Here is a 20,978-nt window from a genome sequence, read left to right as displayed (position 1 = left end):
TGTTACTACTAGTTGCTTATATTAAAGTTATAATACTTAGTTCCCAAATTACATGAAGGCATTAGCTTGTCAGTGTGGACTTTTGACTTGGCATTTTTTTTATAACTTTTTAGGTGCGGCTTGTTCAGAAGAAAGATACAGGGCACGTATATGCAATGAAAATACTCCGTAAAGCAGATATGCTTGAAAAAGAGCAGGTAAAGCACAATTGTAGCAGTGCTTTTAGGCAGCTTATTAATTTTTGTCTTCTAAAACCATTCTTTTTCCTTAATTGAAATGTGTATTTTTATTACAGTTTTCTTTAGTTTTGTCATGTATGATTAGACTTATAATAATATCTTTTCTCCCCCACAAAGAAGCAATTACATATTTGAAAGTACAAATAATGCCTGTGGGTTATGTGCAGTCTTTTAAAAGTTGAAAACCTGTTAGAGAAGCAGCTATTATTTGTGTCTCCCAGTTGATCACAAGATGTCCTTGTCCTGAGAGCCTTTATTTGAAGTTATACTTAGCATGGCAGTTTGTTTTTTACCAAATGCTGAGAAATAGAAAAGGTGCATATACCTTGGAACTGGAGACTAGGAATTAAAATTTGGGATTCACAATCTAAAATGTGTTTTAATATGCTTCATTCTGTACACCTAAACCAAAGTTGGTTCTTCTCGGTAGCTCATTACTACCTGAGAGAGACCAGTCTTACAGTTTCTGAATGAATTTGAAAAATATAATGCAAATTGCAGAGCAATGCAAATTCTCCTTTAATGGTTAAGAACACTTTCTAAAAATTAAACCGACTTTGCAAAATAGGTTTATAAGATGTGTAAGGGGCCGACCCCGTGGCTCACTCGGGAGAGTGCAGTGCTGGTAGCGCTGAGGCCGCGGGTTTGGATCCTATATAGGGGTGGCCGGTGTGCTCACTGGCTGAGCGTGGTGCAGAAAACACTGAGCCAGGGATTACAATCCCCTTACCGGTCAAAATATATATATATATATATATATATATATAAGATGTGTAAGTATTTTTTGCAAAATAAATAAGGTTTTAAATATTGGACAGTATATTTTAAAAAGAATGCAGACTTTCTATAAATCTAGTTTAATTTAGCTGGTTGCTTATGGACAGATTGCAGTGGATGAAGGCTGCAAATATCCTGTAAAAGATCTGAAGTTACAGGAGTGGAGATGAGTCCAGTGGCAAGGAGAGCTGCCCACATAGACCTAAGAGCAAGGATGAAGACTGGCTCTACATCCAATCTGTTCTGCCTCTTGAGAGGAAGAGTAATTACTGAGTCTTCTCTGCTTTCATTTATGTGCCACCTCAAAATTTGGAATTTTTATTTTCTCTTTCATTTTACCCAAAAGCTTTAGACTCCCAGGAATTTTGGTTGAGAGTGTCAAATACCCAGGCAGTAAATCTTTAGACACTATACTTTATGCTAACACCAGCTTTATTCAAAATGCACAGTAGCTGTATTTATGTATTATCTAAAAAGTAGTGTGTAGTATGGGTGTGTAGGCACCGAAAGAGTTTCAGTTAATTAAAAAAAAATTTTTTTTGGTGGCTGGCTGGTTCAGAGATCTCAACCTGTGACCTTGGTGTTACAAGGCTGTGCTCTAACCAACTGAGCTAAGAGGCCAGCCCTCAGTTAATCTGGAGAAGGAAAATATAAAGCTTCTATATTGATTAGTCAGTATATTTGCATTTCACAAGTAAGTTTTATTTTTACAAGACATATTTCCTATAGTTTTAACCAAGACTGAAAATCTATCTTTATCAAATAATTATCAGTCAGAATAAAATTGTAAAGAGAAGTATATCTTATGACTTGCAGAGTTATTAATTCTACGTAGCATGTACCAGGTGTCTAGCATGGTAACAAAGGATGATCCAAACATATTGAGTAAAAACCTTTACTCAAGTATTGTGCTTCTTCAAAATTACTTTCCAAAATTTTTCTAAATGAATGTAAAGAAAATGTCTATTAGAATTAGGATTTTAAATAACGCATTAACTTATGCATTAAATGGTACATTAACTTAATTGTTTATCTCACCTTAGCTGATGGACTCAACTCCCTAGGTTTGATCCCAGTATTTTTTTTTTTTAAATGACTGGTAAGGGGATCTTAACCCTTGACTTGGTGTTGTCAGCAACATGCTCACCCAGTGAGCTAAGCGGCCATCCCTATATGGGATTCGAACCCATGGCCTTGGTGTTATCAGCATCACACTTTCCCGAGTGAGCCACAGGCCGGCCCCTGATCCCAGTATTGGCCAGCTAAAGTCTCTGGCCAGACTCTATCTGGGTCAGCCATGTTGAAGAAGCATGCAGCAGGTTTGTGCTAGGTAAAAGTTGGAAATAGACTAGTGCAAGTGATCATTTTTGGGTAGGGCTGACAAAGTTTAGATTCAGAGCCTGACTTTTTGTAGTTATAGGTGCTTTACCCAGAAGAAGTTGTTTTTTTGTTTTCTTTTACTGAACTGAGTATGAATTAAAGCTATACACTGAGAGTTCAGGTTGTTATTCTGCTCCACAGGGTGGAAATTTCTGCTACCTGGAAAATTTTAAAGGATAAGACACCAGCATTTAGCTAGTTTCTCATATTTCTCTTCTAGTGCAAAAGGAAAACCTAAAATTGTGATGCCAGTGTACTGTTAAGATGGGTCAAAAGACTGGCTTTTATCTCTGCTTTCTTAGTGCCTGGCATAGCAACCAGCACACCCACCCCACTAAGTATTTATGGAATTGGGGAAAGAGAACCTTTTGGTGTGAGTTGCACCTCTGGCCCTTCCCTCCTTTCACCTGACTCTACTTCTAGAGCTTGAGGTTCCTACCTGCCATTTCAGCCACAGGAGAGAAGGGGAGGTGTCCTCACAGTGACTGTAGCTTCCCCCTTGACAAACAGGAAATGTTGCAGTCACCATTCTGTCCTCCAAGGTGAGTGACAAGTGGTAATAGTGCCTCCCCTTTCTCTGGCTCCCTGCAGGAGGTAGGGGTCTTAATGGGAGCCAGGGGAAACAGGCAGCTGAAAGCTGCCTTCTGCAGTCTTAGTGTCTGATAGTTAGTGGATCATAGCGATGGCTGCAGGTCAGCAGGTGGCATTAGTGTTTCCCAAAAGCTTTGCTTCTGTTTTAAGGCGAACTAAATAAAGGCAGATGCTTTACTTGGCTTTGGTTTCAGAGCACTGTTCCTTTATCATCCTTATTGTCCATTTTCCCCATCCTTAAGTACAGATGTAAAAATGAAAGTTTTCTACAACATTGAAGCTATTACAAAATTCCCCAACAAAGACTTTTAGTAGAGACTGAAAACTCAAATATGTAAACTCAAATCCTTCCAGGCCCCTGAGAGTTAGTATGGAACAATGAAACAGGTTATATGTAAGGCTGGAGAGAAGGGTGGCATCTGTGTCCAAATGGAAAAGTAATGGAAGACTGCCTGGTCTTGTTGAAGATATTCCAGTAAAACAAACGAGCATACAGAATGTTGTATCAAACAAAACAACAACCTTGGGCTGAATTTCTCAGCAGAAGTGGCAGTTTGAGAACCTTGATACATCTTTTACCTCGGAACATATTCTAAAAACTCAAGACCTATAGTGCATGTTAAGGCCAAAACCTCTATTCAAGGAATGTAGACCTGATTCAACCCAACCTTGGATCTTGTGATACTTAAAAAAGAGGGAAGGTGATTTGATAATGTGCAGCAATGGTTTGATTACTATTATATACTTAAAGTAAATAAGGTAAATTTGACAGTGAAGCATTATTTCAAAAAAGTAATTCTGCCAGTTCTCCCAAACCTCCTGCAACTTTGTCTCCTTAGCTAGATATTTCAGTAAAAGTTGAAAAGTAGAAATGTCATTAATTTGAATCTATAATTTTTCTTAGGTGTTCTTATATTTCAATTCCATAAGAATTGATTGAGCAAATACTGTGTACACAGCAGTGAACTAAATGCTGTGGCATCATCATAGTATTCTAGAATTGTCAACCAGGGCACTCTCATTGCAGATTTCATTGCAGACCTGAGGTATGACCTGTTGAGAGTCTCACCTAGGAGACTTATTTTTACCATAAAATATTATTAGAACAAAAACATATACAAAGGAATGGTAATTTTAACTAATCAGAGGTTCAATTTTCTAGCACTATTAAAGTTGCTGTTTGCATTGAAGCCATTCACTTTGACATTTTTAAAGCCTTTCATCACTCAAGTTTTCATCACTGAATACCTTCAAGTCAAATGTTGTCAATTTTGAGTTAGTAGGTTTGCCTAAGCAGAAATTAGATCTTTTGCATCATCACAATTAAATACTCAAAACAGTATTTAAATTGTTTAAACAAATATACAATCTAATAAAGCAGAGCAAGGCTTGTCATTAATCAAATGCGTATACCTCCAGGTTGGCCACATTCGTGCGGAGCGTGACATTCTAGTGGAGGCAGACAGTTTGTGGGTTGTGAAAATGTTCTATAGTTTTCAGGATAAGCTAAACCTCTACCTAATCATGGAGTTCCTGCCTGGAGGTAATTACTTGACGATGAAAGGTCATTTTTCTTTTTTGCTCTGTGGTTTCTCTCTCACACATCAACAATTAACCCTCCTTTCTACTTTTAATTGTGCTCACAAAATTGCTTTCTATATCTTTTTTTAGGTCTGTAAAGGAGGTCAGTAACCTGTCTTGTGCTGGGGTGCCTTTCTGCAGTCTTAGTGCCATAAAAGTAACCTTTTCATTCATTCTCATGATTTCAGATGGACATTTCTTTTGTTTCTTTTTCTTTTTAAAGTATATAGGAATAAACTAGGGGCTCTGCCTGCTCTCCTGTCAATGGGAATCATGTATAATAAGTTACCCAAGTGACAAAATTGAAGCTATCACATTCTTTGCTTCAACTTTTTCTATGTTTTATATTAAAAATGACTGAATTTTTCATTACCTATATTAGTAGCCAGAATCAATTTCTCTTTTCTCAGATTTCAAGTTTTATATAACTCAGCATGTGCACCTTCTAAGACAACTCCAAAGTCGCCATTCCATCTGTTCTAGGGAATACTGTCTGTTTCCCAGTGAGCAGATAACTCTGAGCAAACTCTGGTGGGGGGAAAAAAAAGAAAACTTTTTCCTTTTTGGTTCTTTGCAAAGCAAATATAATTGTGGCATAATATTTTGATCTTATGACAACCCTTAGTTTAGATCTAGGTTCATCAGTACTTTTATTAGTTAATAAGGTTAGTTGATCAAGGTTAGAAAAGAATCTGTCTGGTAGAATGAGGAGAAACTTTTTAACATTTAGATGCTACTTCTAATGTAAGAGCCAGCTTGGTCACCAGCTCCTTGACATGTGTCTCCTCAAGCCTTACCTGCACCATCTTCCATAGCTTCTCATGTCTCCTGGACCCTGCCTTTTGCACTCGGTGGAGCTGGCCTGCAGAGCCATAGACCATCTGGCCTGAGCTCTCTGATCATCTGGGCAAGCTCGCACAGGTGAGGCCATTGGCTGCTCTCCTGGGCCACAGAGCAAAGGCCACACAGCTCCCTTAGAGTCAGCCTGAGTGCACTGCCCCCATGTCTCTGGTGCACTTCCAGATTGAATGGCTACCAGGAATGATTAAAGAATCATATTTTTCAAGTCTTGGGCCAAAAATGAGCATTTAATAAATAGTTTAATTTTTGCCTGAGGGAAAAAAGATCTACTTTTCTCCAAGAATATAAAAAAGTTAAAAATGAAACGAAATTCAAAAAGCAGCATGTTGCTTTATCAACATCAGAGGTTTCTTTTTCTTTTACCTGTGTTCTAATATAAGTGACTTTATATGAGGTCTAAACTGAATCTTTCCTGTTTCTCTTAGCTTTAAAGTACTTATACATATTTTCTTTGCTTTTGCATAACTGTTGAGTTAGGATCTGAATCTTATTTCTGCCATTTTATGTTGCTGGTATTAAGCAGAAATAATTAAATTTTGACTTTGCAGAAAACTGAAGAGGTTACTTTTTAACTGCTAAAATACCCATATTATGTTTTAAAAGGTACATAGAGGGTACTGCGGTACACTTAAATATATAATAAAACTAGAGAAAAAAACCAAAGTGATCTTGAGAGGTGTTCAATGTGCACTTCTGAGAGGCAGTTATTACACATGCCAGAATATAGCATTTTCAGTTCATTTTTAGCTTTTGTTGACTAATGTTTTGCTACCTAAGTCCCACCTTTTATTTGTTTGTGTTCTAGTGTTTTGTGACTAGAAGTTGGAAGGCTTGTTTTCAGCCTCCCCAAGTATTTACATTTTTGTTTGGCATTTCAGTCTGTAACAACAGCAGTACAACCTATGTGGAAGTGCAGTTTGGTTCTAGATATAGAGAAGTTTGCAGATAATTGTGCAAAGTGAAAAAGTAAAGTAGCTTTTTTTTCCCCAGTCCAAAAAATTATCCTAAGCAAAATGGGAGAGATTTTCTTTTTCTCTCAAAAGTAAAATGGAGATCATAGCTTAGTGGTCAACATCAGCTAGCTTAGATGCGAAAATGCTTTGCTCTCTGTGGCTGTGATTTTTACCTTTTAAGTATTAGAAATGACTACTTACCATTTCCCCCTATATTGGCAATATGGGTCAATCTCAAACTCAGCAGAGGTCTGTTTAGCTGCCTTATGTTGGCAGATAGGGAAGACATATCTGGAAACTGGTACTTATATGTTGTTTTTGTGTGTGTGCGTGTGCGTATGTGTGTGTGGTGGCTTTGTATCTTCTTGTTTCCAGGTGACATGATGACCTTGTTGATGAAAAAAGACACTCTGACAGAAGAGGAGACGCAGTTTTATATAGCGGAAACAGTATTAGCTATAGACTCCATTCACCAACTTGGATTCATCCATAGAGACATCAAACCAGACAACCTTCTCCTGGACAGCAAGGTATCCATGGGGGGTAGTATCATGAACAGTGTGTATTTACTGATCTAAGCTGCCTATTCTTTAATACCTGCATCACTTGTAGTAATCACAGTAGGGGAGCTATGACATACTGTGTATATTTTTCTTTCTTTTATTTTTTGGCAGCTGGCTGGTCTGGGGATCCAAACCCGTGATCTTGGTGCTACCAGCATCACGTTCTCCAAAGTGAGCTAACTGGCCAGCCCTCTTTTTTGTTTGTTTGTTTTGGAGTTTTTTTGGCAGCTGGTCTGTATGGGGATCTGAACCTGTGACCTTGGTATTATAAAGCTGCGCTCTGACTGAGCTAACCAGCCTGCCTTTTTTTTTTTTTTCACATGGGTATGTTTGCTGTCACTTTGTTTCTCAGAAAGGCTTATGATTCTATAATTTGATTGAACATTCTTCTTAAAAGACATTCTTGAAAATGATGAAGAGCAAAATTGTTTTAGAGGGTTATTTTGTAATAAAGCCAGATAATCATCTTCTCTTAGCCTTTAATCCAACTATACTACTAATGCATCACCTGTCCAGACTCCTCTATTGGGTAACCTCATTAGTTAATGAGGAACCCAGCCACAAACCAGGAAGTAAGGCAAAAATAACAACAACCAAATCCTGTCACAAAGTCCAGGTTCCAAATTATATGCCGTCTGCTTAAAGAATAGTCCTGCTCACCCTCTGTAGTGGCCTGTTTATATTTATCTTTACACACGCAAATAGGCTTAGTTGCTTAGTTCCTAAACTCACAGCAAATTAAAAGAGAATCCCTGTACTGCTAACTAAATTGCTGTATAACCCTTGGCAAACCTCTTCACCATCTGGACCTCACTGTTCTTATCTGTAAAGTGAATATATTGATCTAGAGAAACTCAAAAGGCCCTTCCACCTCTAAAATTGTGGAATGTTTTGTTCCGTTATGCAGAATTGTTGTCTTGACTGAATTATTCTTATAAGAAGAAAAGTAAATTAAAATCCTAAGGATATTTTTCTTCCTTGCCGTCTTTTGATAGTTTTCTTGCTATCTTTGAAAAGCCTGGAGTTTTTTTATCCTTCTTTGAAAATCTTTATCTTTGTGTTTCAAGAGGGCAGGAGACTTGTCAGATAATTTCTTTTGGTTAATAGCTTTTTTCTTCATTATAAGAATAATGCATATACGTAGTAGAAAACTTGACAATACAGACAGTTATAATGAAGAAAAATTACCTATAACCTTATCACTGAAAGATAGGCACTATTTTGTTATAATGGCTTCTGTACCTTTCTGTTTGTGTCAATTATTTATATAAAGTTAGCATTCTAAAAGTTAATAGCTTGGTATTCTGCTTTAAAATTGTTAATGTTATATAAGGTTATTTTCCTATGTCATTAAGTTCAGATATATTTTAATAAAGCACTGGCCATACCTTGTGTGGTTTTGGATTCAGATGCCCTGGGCCTGTACACAGGTACCTTAGTGCTGGCTTAGTTGCCCCCCCGTAGTCTTCGTTCAGGTCCAGCAAACATATTGAAGGCCTAGAACTTGGGGACTCAATCTAGCTGAAGAGAAGTGGGGGATCCTGTTAGGTGCAGAGTTGTCCTCTGCAATATGCTAGCTCAGACTTGTAGTAAAGCGTTGGGACACGTAGATTGTAGTAGTGAAGTTGCAGAAGATTTAAGTTTCTGCTGTATACCCAGAATAGCTATAGAATTCCCTGAAAGTCCGGGCTTGAATAGCGTTTTTTCCAGGCATTGCTCTTTATGACATGCTCCTTTCTTAGAGGTGTCTAGGTAAAACATGTAGTCATGAGAAGTATAATTAAACTTTGTTTCTTTGCTTATAGAACAAGTTATTTGCAAATGTGAAGAAAAGATACCAAGTTAGTAGGCTCAGAGCTGTTCTTATTTGGCAGTTTACCTTGCTGTACACACACACACACACACACACACACACACACACACACACACACACACACACACACACACACACACACACACACACACACACACACACACACACACACACACACACACACACACACACACACACACACACACACACACACACACACACCCCACACACACACACACACACACACACACACACACACCCCCAAACCTAATAAGATATAATAAAACCTGACTCATCTGAGCAAGGCTCCTGTAACTTTGTACCCTGGGAAATTTGTATGTTAGAACTTTAGGATGTCCTGAAGGAAGATGGTATCACAGAAAGACCACATGCATTATAATCATTGGGGCTTTAACCTTGGACACACTATTTCTAGTTGTGTGACCTTGAGCAATATAGATCCCTTAGCATCAGGGCTGCCTCTTCTATTTTTGGTTTTATCACCCCAAGAATACCTACTACTTCCTTAGGGCTAGTTATGTGCCAGGCACTGTGTTAGGAACCTTACATGCATGAATTCTTATCCCTGCCAGAAAGATATTATTATCCCCATTTTCCAGATGAGATAAGGGAGGTTTGGAGAGATAATCCTGGTCTGGGGGTAAAGAGCGTGGGCTGATTTCTGGCTTTCACCAACAAGCCATTTAAAATGACTCTTGAGTCTATGATATATGGCTTAAGAGTTTTAAATGAGTCAACACTAATTAAAGCACTGATCAGGGTATCTGGCTTTATAGGAAATATGAGTTTTCCTTGATGAGAATTACCAAGTCAGAGACTTGTGGTTGGAATACGGTATGGCAACATTTATCAAGAACTGTGCAATAATGTTATTCCCTTTGTCTTTGAAATAATTTACTCCTTGGAATTTATCCCAATTAAATAACCCAAGAGGAGAAAAAACTATGTGAACAAAGACTTGTTCACTTACCCGTCATTTAACAACCATTTATTAAGGTCATCCTCTGTATCATGCATGGATAGTGCTGGAAATACAGACCCTCTCTGTCATAGGGTACTTAGAGCAAAGAATTGAAAATGGAATAAGCATCCAGTATTAGGGGGAGGTTTAGATAAACAATGATGAACTATGTCAATTGAATATTATCTAGATATTAAAAATGGTAAATTTGAAGACTGTATAGAAAATAGAGGAATTTTTTTTTGTTTTTTTTGTTTGTTTTTGGTGGCTAGCTAGTATAGGATCTGAACCCTTGACCTTGGTGTAAGGAATATTTGATTAGTTCATTAAAGAAGAAGTAAAATTGTCTCTATGTGCTGTGGAGGGTTCAACAATGTTTTAAAAATCTGTATTTGGACAAAACCAAAGATAATATGCAAAAATGAAAATGTTTTAAAAGAATTGGGGTGATTTTTTAAAAAATTATTTGCTATTACATGTTTTTCCCTGTAATAAAAGGAAAAAAAGCAGCATACTTTGGCTGTAGAGATGTAATGGATAGTGGAAGGAGCAGAAGTTCTATATCCATGAATGTTCATCCATCCATTACCTTGTTTCTTCTTCCCCACAGGGCCATGTGAAACTTTCTGACTTTGGCCTTTGCACAGGACTGAAAAAAGCACATAGAACAGAATTTTATAGGAATCTGAACCACAGTCTCCCCAGTGATTTCAGTAAGTGTTGACAGTGATGTTAGATTTTTGTCTCCTTAAGTGGGCCATAAAAGCTGTTTCCCTGGTAACTAAATTATGTGGGACAGGTAGGAGATTCTCACAGCATGAGTTCTTAGAGAATAAAAATATTTTCCCAGGTTTGCCTGTGATTTATATTGTCTACTGAGGAAAGATGAGTGTTACCAAATGTGTTAAGGCAGATGTTGAAAAGAGCTTTCTTTAAGAGCTCTACTGGGAAGGTTACTGGGGATGATTATGGGCCAGGCAAGCAAAAGTAGTAGAGGAAAAAGTCCTTCGAACAGGTCCAGACTAGATTTATCCTAGGTGCTTCTTTCTGTCATGGCAGAAAGTTTATCTTTACTTTCACTTGAGCACTATTAAATCATTGAAAACTGTGTAGTAAAATTACAATTCATCATAGAAAAGCTTACATCAAATAATGTATCATAAATTCAGAAGACCCTGAATATATAATTGCTACTCTTGGAAATTTGATAGTAATTTTGAGAAATTTTGAATGTTTTAGGTCCACTTCTGGACCTTTGCTTCCGATTGAGACTGAATTCCCTGTTATTCTGACTAAGGCCTGTCTGTGTCCTTTCTGGCCACATGATCCACTTGGAAAGTGCTGTTTACAACTCTCACTGTGTGATTCTTTGAGTTAATGCTTCAGAGCCTCTGATTTGGGCTTATGGACTTACTGGGAAATGTGTTATCTGGAGTTTTTAACGTATGGGTAGAAAAGCAAGACTTTAGGATCTCATGTGACTTGAACCACAGCCTGAAAAAGTTGTAAATGTTCCTGTCTGAACATTGATTACAACTTGTTTCCTCTTGTTTAGCTTTCCAGAACATGAATTCCAAAAGGAAAGCAGAAACCTGGAAAAGAAATAGACGTCAGCTAGTAAGTAATATATTTGTGGCTTCTGAAATGCGACAAACCAAGTATGAATAATTTCCAAAAATATGCACATAAATTTGTGTTTGATAAATATTTGTAGCAAAGCTTTTGCTTTTAAGATTATCTTAATATGGTGCTGTCATTACATTGGTAGCACCAAAAGGAATCTTTTGAAGGAGGGCAGATAATATTGGGTTGTTTTGATTGTGCCATTTTCAATATGTGACCTTGTTCTGCCCTTTTAGGTTGGTAACAATACCTTTCCTTCCTGTTCCACTTTTTCCCTATTTTTCTGGTGGTAAAGGGGTTATATTGAAGCTGGAGATCTCTCAGAATGAAACTAAGTAGAGATTGCTACCTAGAGCTTTCAGGCATTGGTTCTCAAACTTTTTAAAAATTTTTTGATCCACTAAGACAAGTTAAGACTACTCAATTCATCTGCCCCACCCTATCTTACTTTGTGGTGGAAAAAAGTACTTGGTAATAAAACTTGGAGAGAAATATAAGGGAAATGCTTACTACTTACTTTATAAGTGTTTGAGTATATACATGTGTAAAATTATACCCCACAAGCTTAAAAATAAGTAACTGTATTGCATTTACCTTGATAGTATGTTGCAAGTTATTTAAACAGTACAAATTCATCAGTGAAATATTGCTACCTAGGAGAAATTTATTCTTAACCTTAGCTGATTTTTATTTTAAGTACAAGGGTCATGTCCCAATGTCCACCTGTTGGAAATTTATTGGCCAGATGATAGAAATGTGTATTGCTACATACTTAGGCTTTGCTAGAAACCTGAAGCAAATTAAATTGATGATGGTAAAGCCAAATTAACATTTAGTCATTAAAGAGCAAGAGTAACAGCAATGAAAAACTAAAACTAACTCAGAATGATGATCATGCACATCTCGTCTAGAAATGGTAGAACTTCTGCTTGTCTGTATATACAATAGTAACTTGGCAGGTTTGCCAAATATTGTTTTGGCGCCAGACTTCTTAGTAAAGTACTGATTTAGAGTTCTCTATAGTACCAACTTAATAACTCACTTAGTGTAGGTCTTTAGTAGGTAGATGTCATATGTGAACATGGAAGCCTGTGGGACTGTTTAAGAAAGAATCAAAAGAAGGACTTACATGTGTTTTGATTTATTCGAAGGCCGTCAGTAAAACCTCAGACCATGCTTTGAGTGTTATGATTTTTATGTTAAACCTGGGTCCTGGGAGAGGCACTAATTTAAACTAAACACCTTTGGAGATACAGTAACTGAAATGAATATTTGGTATCTTTTTCTAACATAAACTTGGAGATACTTATGTTTAATACAACTAGTCACCATACATTCTCTCTTTTCATTAGGAGATTTGATATTTACTCTTTAAAATTCTAAATTCTGTATTGGAAAAACTTTATGTAGCTTGTTGAGGGTTAAAGAGTGTCAGGAACAAATTTGTTCAGATGCATCTTTTATGTCTCTCCAAAGAGCAGTAATTATTAACTCTGGCTACACATCAGAGTCACTTGGGGAACTTCAGAACATACTGATGTCTGGGTACCACCCACAGAGATTCTGATTTGGTTGGTCTGCGTACAGTGTGGGTATCTGATGTAGACTCCAGGTGATTCTACTGCAGTGAATGTTGAGACCCGTTACTCGAGACTATGTCTTAAATAATAGCTCCTGCATTGTTGGGAAATTGGTTATTTACCTATATTTTGGAAGGAAACAAAAGGTAAGGAATCTTCTTTTTTCTCTTTTTTTCTTGTTGAAACAGGCCAGGACTTAACCATTAGTTAGTGTGCCAACATTTATTTTGGGGGTCATTACCTTAAATTGTTCTTAAAATCTGAGACAAGCTTTGTGCTCTTTGACATATACCAAAGGGTCCTGTCAGACTTAGTAGGAACCATTTATAGTTCTGTAAGGAAGGAGAATTCACAGTTTCCTTATTTGGAGCTTAATGTCATTTAATAGTTAAAACGGTATTTTAAAAATATGAATAATTTTTTTTATTCTATCCACAGTAGAAATGCACAAGTATGAATTAAGGTTATCCTCATAACTTGAAGATAATAACCCACCTTTCAAACTCTCAAATATTAATTAACCGTGTTACTTTGACCTTTTGTAAGTGATCGCATTCAGATAGTTCCAAGCTGAAGGTTGTTTTCTGCTCTAGGTTAGGCTTAACTTAGGTAATTTCTAACCCAGCCTGTTACTCTTCAGTCCATTGGGAATCTCTGAAAAAGTAGAGGCTTTAGCTTCACTCCTTGGCTTGTAAGTCATATTGCAATGTTTTAAATTGTTATGTGGTCTTGGTTAACCTTAGGTCCCAGTAACTGATTAAGTAATAGGTGTGAGTCAGCTTTAAGTTATTAAAACCACAGAGGTAAGAGATGATGTACATATAGACATCCAGTCTTTATTTTTTTTTAGGATAGAATTTACAGAAGTAATTAAGTAGGAAATTAAGTTGTTTTATTTCCCCAAAAACTCTAAAATGAAATCATAGGTTAGAGTACATCACATGGTTGAAATGACTATTAACAACCAATAGAGTCCTTCTAGTTTGCAGCTCTACTTGATGCTATAAATACTCAGACAACAAAAGGAAAAAGTACAGATTTAAGATGTTGGAGTTGGAGGACACCCTGGTATGGAAAACAGACAAAGGTATGGGAAGGGAGCTGTCCCTAGATGGGAAAGGCTCCACCTGGTATAAAAAAGTACAGTAAATAAGTGCAGTAAGATGAGAGTTAACTCCTGTGGCAAGACTCTGGTTTCTGAAGTTGAAAGTATTACTCTTACGTTCACAAGTTTGAGCCTGCTGTTGGCTATATTTTATAACTCCAAGAGTTGTTTTTTTTTTTTTTTAAATATTACTACTGCCGTTTTATTTATTTTATTTATTTATTTATTTTTTTTTTTCGTGACCGGCACTCAGCCAGTGAGTGCACTGGTCAGTCTTATATAGGATCCGAACCCGCGGCGGGAGCGTCGCCGCGCTCCCAGCGCAGCACTCTACCAAGTGCGCCACGGGCTCGGCCCAGCCAAGAGTTTTTTTTTATAACATCTTAGTATCTTGAAGGACTTCTTTTCCTGTGGCAGTAGACCTCTGGTTTTATAACAGAAATCTTTGAACAGTAAGATTTACTTAACATTCATCTTTGCTAGAATAAATCTAGTCCATAAATTGAAGGGTATCTATAGTTTCTTATCCGTATGATTAGAATGAAAATACTTCTACTTCTTGGGGAAGGCCCAATCCAGCAGACTTCAAAGCTTAAAAAAACAACAGCTGACATTTATGTTATTTAATATTTGTATTTTATAAAAACAACATATGATAATCTATATGAAAAAATGGATCCCTACCTTACAGTATACACAAAAGTCAGTTCTAGATGGAAAATGAAATTTAAAATTTTAGAAGAAAATACAGAGCGATATCTTTGTGACCTCAGAATAAAGAAGGATTTCTTAAATGAGATATAAGAAGTATAAATCATAAAGCAAAAAATGGATATATTTTATTACTTTAAAGGAAAAAAAACCCCAAAACTTCTGTATGTCAAAAAACAAACAAATGAAAAGACAAGCCATATAGTACAATTACTTTGGAATTACTTTACAGAGTTCATGTGCACACCTTCCAGCCCCACAATTTTACCTGTAGTTGTATGCCCTGGAGAAACTTGCACATGTGAACCAGGAGACATGCAGAAGAATATTTATTGCATTTTTATAATAGCAAAATACTGGAAATACCCCAGCGTTCATCAACAAGAAAATGGGGGCCGGCCCCGTGGCTCACTTGGGAGAGTGCGGTGCTGATAGTGCCGAGGCCACGGGTTCGGATCCTATATAGGGATGGGGATGGCTGGTGCGCTCACTGGCTGAGCGTGGTGCGGACAACACCGAGCCAAGGGTTGCGATCCCCTTACTGGTCAAAAAAAAAAAAAAAAAAGAAAGAAAATGGTTGTATTCTGGAAAAGTATTTTACAGCAGTTAAAATAATTGAACTGCAGCTACATGTGACAGCATGGATCAATTTTAGAAACGTAACGTTAAGAGGAAAAATCAAATAGCAAAAGACTGCGTATAGAATGATACCATTTTTATAAAGCTCAAAATACTAAATAAGATCTCATTCAGAGAGACCCATGGCCAAATTAAATTTCTTTTTAAAAGCAGAGTGATAAACATGAAATTATTCAGCATAGTGGTTAGGAGGACGGGCAGGGGGATGGGATAGGAAGGAAGATATGTTTAACTTTAATGATATTGGTATTATTTGGTTCTTCAGTTGAACTCATTGATTTCATTTTCATTGTTATTCTTAATAATTTGATAATTACACATGTATGTATGTGACATAATATGTATTTTTGGTATGTGACAAGTATTACTTCATTTAAAAAACTATAATTAAAAAAATAAGCCTAAGACTAGAAGAAGATATTTGCAACATGCAAAACTATAAAGGATTAGTGTTCTCAATTCACGAAGAATTCTTATGAATCAATAAGAAATAAAAACTAAAAAAACTAATGGGCGAAGGCTCTGAACAGGAATTGACAGGAAAAAAACAGTATAGAACGACTAATTAACATGAATATGTGCTCAGCTTTACTGGGAATAAGGGAAATGCACGTTAAAACAAAGAGATCTCATTTCATATTCATCAGATTGATAAAAAATTTTCAATCTGACAAAGCCAAGTGTTGGTGAGATGTGTAACACCAGGAGCTTATCCCCACTGGGCTAGTTTAAAGCTAGGCATAACCACTTTGGAGGACAATTGAAAGGTAGCTCATTAAGTTAAGATGCTCCTAACACTACTTCTAATCTATATCCTAGGGAAATTCTTGCCCGGTGCCCGAGGAGGTATTACAAGAATGTTTACTCAGATGTTGTCATAGTGAAACATTGGAAGCAACATAAGTGTCTATTTACAGAAGAATACAGCAGAGAAATGAGTGAACTAGAGCTACATGAATAAATCTCAAAACCAAAATGTTGAATAAAAAAGCAAGTTGTAGCACTGAAGAATAATTCAGTACAGTATGAAACTCTTTATTTAAAGGTTAAAAATACAAAAAGTAATATTATGTTAATTTATGAGCATGTTCATACAAGAACAGCACAGCAATTTCAGGATAATTTTTACTTCAGTGAGGAGGAAGGAAGGGGATAGATAGGGCAGTGCTTTAACTATAGTTAAACGAACTAACTAAATGAGACTGTAATTTTGTTTCTTTTAAAAAGACTAATGAGCCAAGACAAATATGACAGATTACTAACATTTTTAATATGGGTAATTGGTACATGTCTGTTGTATTGTCTGTGCTTTTTTCCCATATGTTTGCAATATTTTATAACAAATATTTTTAAAAGATATCACAGCTGTAATTTTTAATTTTAAAAGTTATATAATATTTAAAGCACCTAAGTTAGAGCCTTACACAAAGTAAACCTTCATGGGAAGGCTTTGACTGTACTTCCTCCTAGTATTTTGCAGTCCTGATAGAGGTAGAATTCTGGAATTTAGAGAACATTCCTGTAAGCACTATTTACAGAAACGATTAGTTTGGTAAATAGACATGTATAAACATTTGACCTGTGGTGTATAACTTTAGCTTTTAGTAATAAAGTGTCCCTTTATGATTTTTGCAAATAAAAGAATACATATGGTGGAAAGGGATGATTTGGAGCAAGACACTGAATTTCCATACTTGGCCCTGCCACTTAACTAGCTCTGAGACTTTGGGCAAAGGTGTTTGGGGTGTCAGTTTTTTTGTTTTTTTTTTTAATCTGCAAAATTGGGCTAATAAGGTCCTCCTTGTAGAATTTTTGTTAGGATTGAATAGATGTATACACATATTAAGAATTATGGAGCTTGGTACTTAATGGGTACTCAGTAAATTATGGTACTAGTTGTTATGACAAAGACCATTAACCTAGTGAATTCTAGGCTTTGAATGTATTTAGGAAGGGTCTCTCGCCTCATTGAAAAAGCTTTATTGTTCATTTTGGAAAGTGCTTTGGCCAATCAATCTTGCCATTAAGCTACTGCGCAGTCCTGCTTACTTAGTTTGGGTGTAGCTTCAGGTGGTGCTCGTAGCCTTTGGTCTCTAGAGCAGAACTCTCACACTCTCCTGCTTGGCTGGGCCTCCCTGATGTGTGGTACGTGTTTCAGGCCTTCTCCACAGTAGGCACTCCTGACTACATTGCTCCTGAGGTGTTCATGCAGACCGGGTACAACAAGCTCTGTGATTGGTGGTCGCTTGGGGTGATCATGTATGAGATGCTCATTGGTAAGTTGCATGCTTTCAGAGGATTTTTTCTATGCATCCAGGAAATACTTCTACACTAATAATAGATCCTGTTTCAAATGGTGGTGATCTAAGCATTTTCTCCCCTTGTGAAGTTTCCTTGATAGACAACTTGTTCCATCAAATGTTTCCTACTATATTCTGGAGCTTACTGGCATCCTGTGGTTGCTTTGCTGATCATTATCATGTTTTTCTTTCCTCTGTGCTTTCCTCCTCTCCATCTAGCAGTTCTTTTAGTCACTAGCATTTATTAAACATCCATTGTTTGCAGAGAACTTTAACTGAGCATTGCCTCATTCACTCTTCTCTTCTAATTTGCTGCCTCTTCCTTTTTCAAAGCCTTCAAAGCATGGAACACTCTGGCCTCTGTCTTTCTTATTTGGATGGTGTGTCTGTGTATTTAGGGGATACATCGATGGGGGTGGCTATATGCCATTGAGCACTGGGAGAGTGAGTATATCCATGGTGGTCTCAAGTGAGTCTGTGCAGATGACTGGGTATGGAGCTTGTCTGGCTGCATTGTCTTTGGGAACATTGAATGGATGCCTGTAGAGGTGGATGTACCCTGTGTGGAGGGCAGATGGCATAATAGGTGAATGTTTGTTTTCTTGCCTACAGTTCTTAAAAAGAGGTGTGGTGGTCACTTTTAAAACTTATACTTTTTTTCAGGTGCCGGCCTGTTAGCTCACTTGGGAGAATGTGGTGCTCATAACACCTAGGTCAAGGGTTCTGATCCCCATACCGGCCTGCCATGAAAACAAAACAAAACAAAAACTGTGAAAACTCTTTTTTTCCCTTATTCAACTTGTTTGGCACTTGATCTTTTTTTTTTTTTTTTTTTTTTTTAAAGATGACAGGTAAGGGGATCTTAACCCTTGATTTGGTGTTGTTAGCACCACGCTCACCCAGTGAGCTAACCGGCCATCCCTATATGGGATCCAAATCCGGGGCCTTGGTGTTATCAGCACCACACTCTCCCGAGTGAGCCACGGGCCGGCCCTTGTTTGACACTTTACAGTCCATATAAGTATATTCCTAGAATAGTCATTTCTTAATGATGATGTTTCATCCTTTAATTTCTTCTCTGGGCATGGTGATTCCCACACTTGCAACTCTACTTATGTCTTCCTTTCTTTTCCAGCTCCATCTATTAGCTGGCTTCCTAGTAGTACCTGAGGCACAGCTTCACTTTGGGTTTAGGAGTTTGGGGGAAGATGAAAAATTGGTTTAGATGTTTTCTTGGATGAGTGGAAATGCTATCCATTTCATGGAGGGACGGACATACAGAGGTATCCAGTAGTCTTTAAAGACATAGAAAATTGTATTAGGGAGAATAATCTCACTCAGTTTCGAAGTTCTGGGGTGAAAAAGCTCCGAAGTTCCTTTTTTATTACAGGCTACCCACCTTTCTGTTCTGAGACCCCTCAAGAGACATATAAGAAGGTGATGAACTGGAAAGAAACTTTGATTTTTCCTCCAGAAGTTCCCATCTCTGAGAAAGCCAAGGATCTAATTTTGAGGTATAAGAGAACATTCTCCCACCTTCTACCCACACTTTTTGACACGAATGAATCCATTTTTTAAAAAACTTTTATTATCTCCTGGGTCTGCCCCCTGCTTCCTCCCATTTCTCTGATTGAAAAAAAAAAAGAGAGAGAGGGGTTATTCCTTTCTTTTTCTGAAGAGACTGCTTGAGGTATGCTGAAAGGTCTCTGTCTTTTCCAGATTCTGCTGTGAATGGGAACATAGAATTGGAGCCCCTGGAGTTGAGGAAATCAAAAGTAATTCTTTTTTTGAAGGCGTTGACTGGGAACATATCAGGTATACCCATATAAAAACTTTCAGGATTATTTCAGAAAGTCTAAAGTTTGCTTCATACTAAATTGGAAAGACTGTCATTGGCAAGCCAAGTATGAGAAGAGAGCTTCTTAGAAATATAGGGTCTTTTCCTAATTTCCATTCATGGTCAAGACTGGGAATTGGACTTCTTGTCAGCCGTGTGCCGTGGGGTATATTGAATCCAGCTGCTATTTACAAAGTGAAGTGAACTCTGGATTCCACGGTGAAGGGAGCATCTAAAAGCGTGTTGTCCTTGCTTTTTACCTAGAACTCAGCAATCTCTCTAGTATTAGGGGCCACCAGAAAGACTGTCCCTGCCCACAGGGTAGAGGCTATAACTGTCAGATAGAGAAGGGAAAAAGGAGTGGAAGAAGGATTGGGGTCGGGGGTGGGGGATACAGAGGGAAGTGGAGAGGGAGAGGGAAAATGGTTGTGGTGAGTGGTAGGTAGAGTGCTTCCAAGGGCCATGAGAGCCTTGACTGTATGCTATAGTCCCAGACCTTCTTACTTGACATTCCTTGGTTGCTAAACAGAGGGTGAAGAAGTTGTCATGTATGTTATGATTGTGTTCTGATTTGCATCCTTGTGATTTTTACCTTTGCCTCCTTTTTGCCATCTTTTTTAACCACACTATTGTTGGCACCTCCAGTGGAAGAAGGGCAGTGCCCTACATGAGGGACACTTAGAGGTTCAGTTTCCTTTTTTAGTAGACAGGGCAGGCCATTGAGGGAGTGCATTAACTTTGGATTTTAGTTTCTCCTTATTCCTGTTTTTCTAGCTATGCATGATTGAGTTATTTACATTTTTTCATTGTAACTTTTTTTGTATGGATGCAGTTATTTGGCTTGGTTGGTCAGCATTCACAGACTTTTCAGAGAAAATAGATATCACCTGCCAGTGAACAGTCTTTCCATGTCAGACCAGGTGTCTTTACTGGAGAAAGACTTGATTAGTATGATCATATGATTAACAATCATAGTAATTTTTGGCATGTCTGTTCTTGTCAGAGAGAGACCTGCTGCAATATCTATTGAAATCAAAAGCATTGATGATACCTCAAACTTCGATGAGTTTCCAGAATCTGATATTCTTAAGCCAACAGGTAATACCACCAGCTTTCCTCCTGCCGCATTATAAGCACATTATTTACCCCCAGTTTTGGGGTGAAGTTTACAAATCGGGGTTGAGGACGTGGAGAGGAACTTCAATTCTTCAGGTTCTTTGTATATTCCCAATGTTAATGCTGGGTAGTGATGAGACCTTGTTGAGTGGAAAATGAATACAAACTTCCATGTTTAGGCAGCTCAGCTGGGTAGGTAAGTCACAAAAATCTTTTCTTTCATTATTTATTAAATTAAAGGATAGGTAACCTGAAATGATCAGAATGGGAAAATAAAACTTTAAAAATATTTGTGAGGACATACAAGCTTCAAAGAACATTGGCAAG

General features: G+C 37.4%; 1 protein-coding gene across 2 annotated transcripts in view; it reads left to right on the top strand.

The window, feature by feature from the left end:
- The window catches only part of STK38 (serine/threonine kinase 38), a 37,625-nt gene that overhangs the window by 14,554 nt on the left and 2,093 nt on the right, over positions 1-20,978 (top strand). For both annotated transcript variants that reach the window (XM_063096976.1, XM_063096977.1), the window contains exons 5-13: positions 114-197; positions 4,407-4,530; positions 6,758-6,912; positions 10,351-10,453; positions 11,296-11,357; positions 17,557-17,674; positions 19,089-19,212; positions 19,418-19,513; positions 20,539-20,633. In XM_063096976.1, coding sequence (XP_062953046.1) covers positions 114-197; positions 4,407-4,530; positions 6,758-6,912; positions 10,351-10,453; positions 11,296-11,357; positions 17,557-17,674; positions 19,089-19,212; positions 19,418-19,513; positions 20,539-20,633 — 961 coding nt within the window. The remainder of the gene's footprint in view (positions 1-113; positions 198-4,406; positions 4,531-6,757; positions 6,913-10,350; positions 10,454-11,295; positions 11,358-17,556; positions 17,675-19,088; positions 19,213-19,417; positions 19,514-20,538; positions 20,634-20,978) is intronic.

This window comes from Cynocephalus volans, chromosome 5 (assembly GCF_027409185.1).
Source record: "Cynocephalus volans isolate mCynVol1 chromosome 5, mCynVol1.pri, whole genome shotgun sequence".
NCBI lineage: Eukaryota > Metazoa > Chordata > Mammalia > Dermoptera > Cynocephalidae > Cynocephalus > Cynocephalus volans.
Note: the sequence above shows the minus strand (reverse complement) of the source record. Positions and strands in the feature narration are given on the sequence as shown.